General features: G+C 45.7%; 1 protein-coding gene across 1 annotated transcript in view; it reads right to left on the bottom strand.

The window, feature by feature from the left end:
• The window catches only part of LOC111655934 (adenylate cyclase type 2-like), a 67171-nt gene that overhangs the window by 6653 nt on the left and 54518 nt on the right, over positions 1-6000 (bottom strand). The window contains exons 21-22 of the mRNA XM_087174291.1: positions 4619-4697; positions 3974-4132 (exon numbers count right to left, since the gene is read on the bottom strand). Coding sequence (XP_087030417.1) covers positions 3974-4132; positions 4619-4697 — 238 coding nt within the window. The remainder of the gene's footprint in view (positions 1-3973; positions 4133-4618; positions 4698-6000) is intronic.

Consider the following 6000-nt stretch of genomic DNA (forward strand, 5'->3'; position numbering starts at 1 on the left):
TGGGGTGCAGGTGCGCGGCGACAAGCGGCTCCATTGAAGGCATGCGGAGCAGGCCCGTGCCCTCCATCCCCTCGCAGTTGAGGGCGGAGGCTCCGGGAATCGGGCTCCTGCTGCTGTACGGGCGGTCTTTCCATGAACGGGCCACCTCGTCCAGCAGCTCCGGGAAGACAGGGAGGAGTTGTTTTGCCGCACTCCTGGCCAGGGGTAATTTCTTCCCCTCATAGCGGGATCTGGTGGTCTCCGTTATGACGACAGGCCAGGGGATGCCCAGCCGGGCAGCAGCGCGTTTGCACACGTCGAGCATGTCCGAGCTGGGTAGAGGAGAGGCTGGTGTGCTTCTCCCACTTTCCTCTTGAGAGGCGGCGGGGGCCGCAGGCTGCGCAGCCCGGGCCGGGGTGATGAAAAGGTTGTCCTCTTCATCATCCTCCCCGAAGTCCAATTCCAGGACGTCGTCCTCCGGCGGTACGGCCGAGGCCAGTTCGGTCTGGGAGCCCCAGCTAACACTGGCCTCCGGCGCCGCCGCGGCATCATCCTTCTCCTCCTCACCTACAACATCGTGGCCGTCGGAGGGGAGATAAGGGTCATGCCCGGAGAGGCTAGCTTGGCGAGCTAGTCGTCTACGGAGGCTCTTGAGCGTAAATGCCGAGCAGTGTCGACACGAGCCGGGGACATCGATCGCCAGGCGGGCATGTTCCTGCCCTAGGCAGCTCGAGCAGACCTGGTGTGGATCCCTGCTCGAAATCTTGTTCCCACAGCGGCAGTGACGGGGCCCATAGTCTCCGTATCCTCTGGTGTGAGGAGTTTTGTCCTCCATCCCTCACAAACGGGTGCGCAGGGAGGGAAACGAGGTGGTTAGCTGGTGTGCTAACAAAAAACCGAGAGATTAGCTGGTGTGCTAATTCCCCGGGAAGTGAACACCGTGGTGGGGTGTCGAGCTTGAGCGTTAGCCTAGCCGGAAGGCAAGGAAAACGCAAAACACTCCGATCTGGTGTGACCGGTGAGCAACAAAAATGCCCCGAGCTAACAAGCGCCCGGCGACGGAAGCTAAATAAGATCCGTCTGTGGACAGTTAAGCTAGCCAGCTCAGGACGAGAGATATGCTCCGAGTGAGAAGAGGTATTTGAATGAACTGGTGACGTCCGCAGGGGATTTTTATGGCAGGTGGGACTACCTGACGCGGACGAACACGTTCACCAGCCAATCAGGATTGGCGTAATGAGATAAGTGCTTCTGAGGGCTGCAGCGGGGGCGTGCATCCCATAGTGAGACATCGAGCGAATATTATGAAAGAGAACAAACTGTTTTGTTTTTGAATGCACAACAGAAAATAATCAGGACTGGAGTTATTTTTGTTACTGTCAACAAATCCCATGAAAACTAGGATTACCTCCTTGCGCTTCTATGCCTCCGCCTACCAGTGAAGTCGAGTGGTAATGGTAAATGGACTTGCACTTTTCTAGTCTTACTGACCACTCAAAGTGCTTTACAATACTTGCCCCATTCACTCATATATTCATGCACTGATGGAACAGCCAGTATCTTGGCCAAGAATACTTTGACATGCGGCCGGGGATTGAACCATCGACCTAATTAGTGGACAAGTCGCTCTGCCTCCTGAGCCACAGCCGCCAAAGCACAAAGTATTGTCACAATCTCCCCTTCTGTTCCTGAGTTACATCGTTGAATAATGGCCACTTGTGTTTTTGAATAACACCATGATGTCACAGTGAAGTTGGTCTTTCACTGTTTGTTTGGATATAAAATGTCTTCACTTTTATCCTATTAGACATTTGCATTAGTTAGGTTGTGTCGTGTCATAATTAGTGAATGAATCCTTTAGTGATGACCAAAATCATGTTTTATGAGGTCACACTAAGCATGCATTCCCTCTGGGCGTTCCCAATATACACTATATTGCCAAAAGTATTCACTCACCCATCCAAATAATTGAAATCAGGTGTTCCAATCACTTCTATGGCCACAGGTGTCTAAAATCAAGCACCAAGGCATGCAGACTGTTTCTACAAACATTTGTGAAAGAATGGGTCGCTCTCAGGAGCTCAGTGAATTCCAGCGTGGTACTGTGATGGGATGCCACCTGTGTAACAAGTCCAGTCATGAAATTTCTTCGCCCCTAAATATTCCACAGTCAACTGTCAGTGGTATAATAACAAAGCGGAAGTGATTGGGAACGACAGCAACTCAGCCACGACGTGGTAGGCCACGTAAAATGACGGAGCGGGGTCAGCGGATGCTGAGGCGCAGAGGTCGCCAACTTTCTGTAGAGTCAATCTCTACAGACCTCCAAACTTCATGTGGCCTTCAGATTAGCTCAAGAACAGTGCGTAGAAAGCTTCATGGAATGGGTTTCCATGGCCGAGCAGCTGCATCCAATCCATCACCAAGTGCAATGTAAAGCGTCGGATGCAGTGGTGTAAAGCACGCCGCTACTGGACTCCAGAGCAGTGGAGACGCGTTCTCTGGAGTGACGAATCGCGCTTCACCATCTGGCGATCTGATGGACGAGTCTGGGTTTGGCGGTTGCCAGGAGAATGGTACTTGTCTGACTGCATTGTGCCAAGTGTAAAGTTTGGTGGAGGGGGGATTATGGTGTGGGGTTGTTTTTCAGGCACTGGGCTTGGCCCTTTAGTTCCAGTGAAAGGAACTCTGAATGCTTCAGCATACCAAGAGATTTTGGACAATTCCATGCTCCTAACTTTGTGGGAACAGTTTGGGGATGGCCCCTTCCTGTTCCAACATGACTGTGAACCAGTGCACAAAGCAAGGTCCATAAAGACATGGATGAGAGAGTTTGGTGTGGATGAACTTGACTGGCCTGCACAGAGTCCTGACCTCAACCCGACAGAACACCTTTGGGATGAATTAGAGCGGAGACTGAGAGCCAGGCCTTCTCGTCCAACATCAGTGTGTGACTTCACAAATGTGCTTCTGGAAAAATGGTCAAAAAATTCCCATAAACACACTCCTAAACCTTGTGGAAAGCCTTCCCAGAAGAGTTGAAGCTGTTATAGCCGCAAAGGTTGGACCGACGTCATATTAAACCCTATGGATTAAAAATGGGATGTCACTTAAGTTCATATGCGAGTCAAGGCAGGTGAGCCTATACTTTTGGCAATATAGTGTATAATGTATTCACAAGACTGTGAAAACCTTTGACCTCTAAATTCTAACCAATTCATCTTTGAGTCCACATAGATGTTTGTGCCAAATTTGAAGAAATTCCCTCAAGGTGTTAATGAGAGCTCTCGTTCACCAGAATAGGACGGACGTACAAACTGAAAACACAATGCCTCCGGTCACAGACGCAAAGGTATAAAAACAATACATAGATAAAAGACATAAAAGTTGTTCCCTTCTTCCCAAGCCCGTTGATTATTTCTGAGGACATTACACCGTATTTATTTGTGGTGGAGTTGTTTTTAAAGATTTATTTGTCTTAGTAATAGACCTTTTTCACAGCAGACATTTTGGCATGCCATAGCAGGAAAACACAGGTGTAACTAATAACATCCATAACAAGTACGGTCCATTTAGTTGAGCCAGTTCCTCAGTCCTGCATTTGTGCATGTTCTGCATGGCTCACTGGCATGTTCACTGGGTCACTTAATTGAACTGAATTATCAATCACAAAATTTGTTTCACTTTTGCTTTCCCTGCAATGACAAGTAAAATTTCTTTGTGAAAAAGCTCTATACTCCTAAAACAGCATATTCTAAACAGGCATTTTTTAGGGGCTATTTGACACCTAGTGTCCTTTGAGCTCGTGAGTCGTTACAGCAATAGGCCTGGGTATGTAAATTTGACTAAATATAAACTACTACACACCCAGTGGAATAGAGGAATTATATACATATCAGGCTTAAGCGACACAGCCAATACCTGTTAGTAGGATCATGGGATTTGTTGACAGTAAGAAAAATACAGGATATCACCAAAATGATCCTTAACTTACCTGTATTTTTCCCAGGACTCCAGTGCTGTCCATTCTGCTGGCTACATTCACTGTGTTCCCCCAGATATCATACTGAGGTTTCTGGGCTCCAATGACTCCAGCTATCACTGGACCATGGTTAATACCTGACAAAGGACACAAAACAATCAGTGCACATTTCTACTCAGTTACTACACTTTCACATACTATTTCTAACACAGTTAGGATTGAGGACACATTTATTTTCTATTGCACACACAAATGTTAAAGTATGTAACATAAGTGATGAGTTATAAAAGAATTGGTCTTTTGTTTCTAATTATGATGTAATACATGAACAATGTTGGAAAAGTATTAAAATCCATTTTTGATATTACTGATTAATTATTAAGGCAGCCAGCGCACAGCTCCAAAAGGCTTTTAGCAAGAGACCTGCTGCTTTCAGAATAAACAAAGCTTTTCACAAGATTTCATCAGAACATGAGATGAAGTGGAAGCTAAATGCAGCTGAGCTCTTAATCCCCAAGACTCTCAGCACCTCTGCTCAGCAGCCTCTGTAGCTTTTCACAGCACTGAGATGACGCTGGGCGTCTCTTCACTGTCTCCTGAGTCAATTTTCAGATTGCTGGAAATTGCAATGTGTACAAGTGCACAAGCAGCACACACAGGCACATGGCCACTGATTTTGTCCAGTCCCAGTGGGTGGGGACTTGTATCCCACTCTGATGGAGCATTTTGGGCCCATCTGGAAGCAGCAGGGATGTACAGTCACACACACGCACACTGCTGAGTTAATGGACCATCCCATGCTGCGATCTTCACAGACAGGTTGAAGGTATCGAACTCTGACTCTTACTGCACGCAGGGAGCTGGGAGCTGCCTGCCTGCTTTCCTCTTCAATTTTCCCTCTTCTCTTTAGTCAGTATCCTTCTGCTGTTATGTTGCCATGACTATACCTACGTCTTGCTGACATGAGTTTTATTTTCTTGTGATTTAAAGATGTACACACCTCTCTGTTTCTGTCAAGATAATGAAATTACCCCCACAGTATATTGGTGCCCAAAAAAAAAAAAAGGCCATGGATGCATACAAAGACTACATGCCCATAGCAATACCTACTAATATATCAACCGAGTATAGAGTAACTGTATCCTCCGTTGATATATTAGATATTGCCAAATCTACATTCAAGCTATTTTTTTTTTAGGTAAAGCCTGTGCTATATACCAAAACTTCAGCTGTGTGATTCTAAACAGAGCAATAATGTATGCAAGGCTTAAAGCAAGAAAAAGCTCTCTCTGAAATGCGTTACAGTGGTCCTGATGGCCAGTCCAACTATGACATGTTAATTATCACAACTGATACAAACAACAAAATGAACAAAAAGCTAAAGTACCCTGCTGCGCTGGAGGCTACAAGCCAGTTTCTAAATGTGAATGCTCACATTAACTTGAGATGTCCAAATGACAAAAACCTGCATGATTCACTCACCTGTCAGAAACCAGAGTCTATTAACTGTATCCAATCACAACTTTTAAAGCCATAAAGAATATCCAATAAGCCTATCTTTCAAACTTTTCAACACCTGTTCCTCTGTTGGTCTACAGCTTAATAAACCTACTGTTTTCAAATGATCACAATGTTATGAAAACAATGTGAATAGCCTATTTTCCATGGTCACGTGCATTATTGAGCTGACACTTGCCAAGCCAGAGGTTTTTATCAATAAAATAGTACTATTTTACTAAATATAGGGTTCCTTGTGTGTGTGTGTGTGTGTGCGTGCGTGCGTGGGTGCGTGCGTGCGTGCGTGCGTGCATACACACACACACACACACACACATACAGTACAGGCCAAAAGTTTGGACACACCTTCTCATTCAATGCGTTTCCTTTATTTTCATGACTATTTACATTGTAGATTCTCACTGAAGGCATCAAAACTATGAATGAACACATGTGGAATTATGTACTTAACAAAAAAGTGTGAAATAACTGAAAACATGTCTTATATTCTAGTTTATTCAAAGTAGCCATCCTTTGCTCTG

The sequence above is a fragment of the Seriola lalandi genome, unplaced genomic scaffold (assembly GCF_002814215.2).
Source record: "Seriola lalandi dorsalis isolate HSWRI2012SDOR001 ecotype SW California unplaced genomic scaffold, Sedor1 jcf7180002054336, whole genome shotgun sequence".
In the NCBI taxonomy this organism is placed as follows: domain Eukaryota; kingdom Metazoa; phylum Chordata; class Actinopteri; order Carangiformes; family Carangidae; genus Seriola; species Seriola lalandi.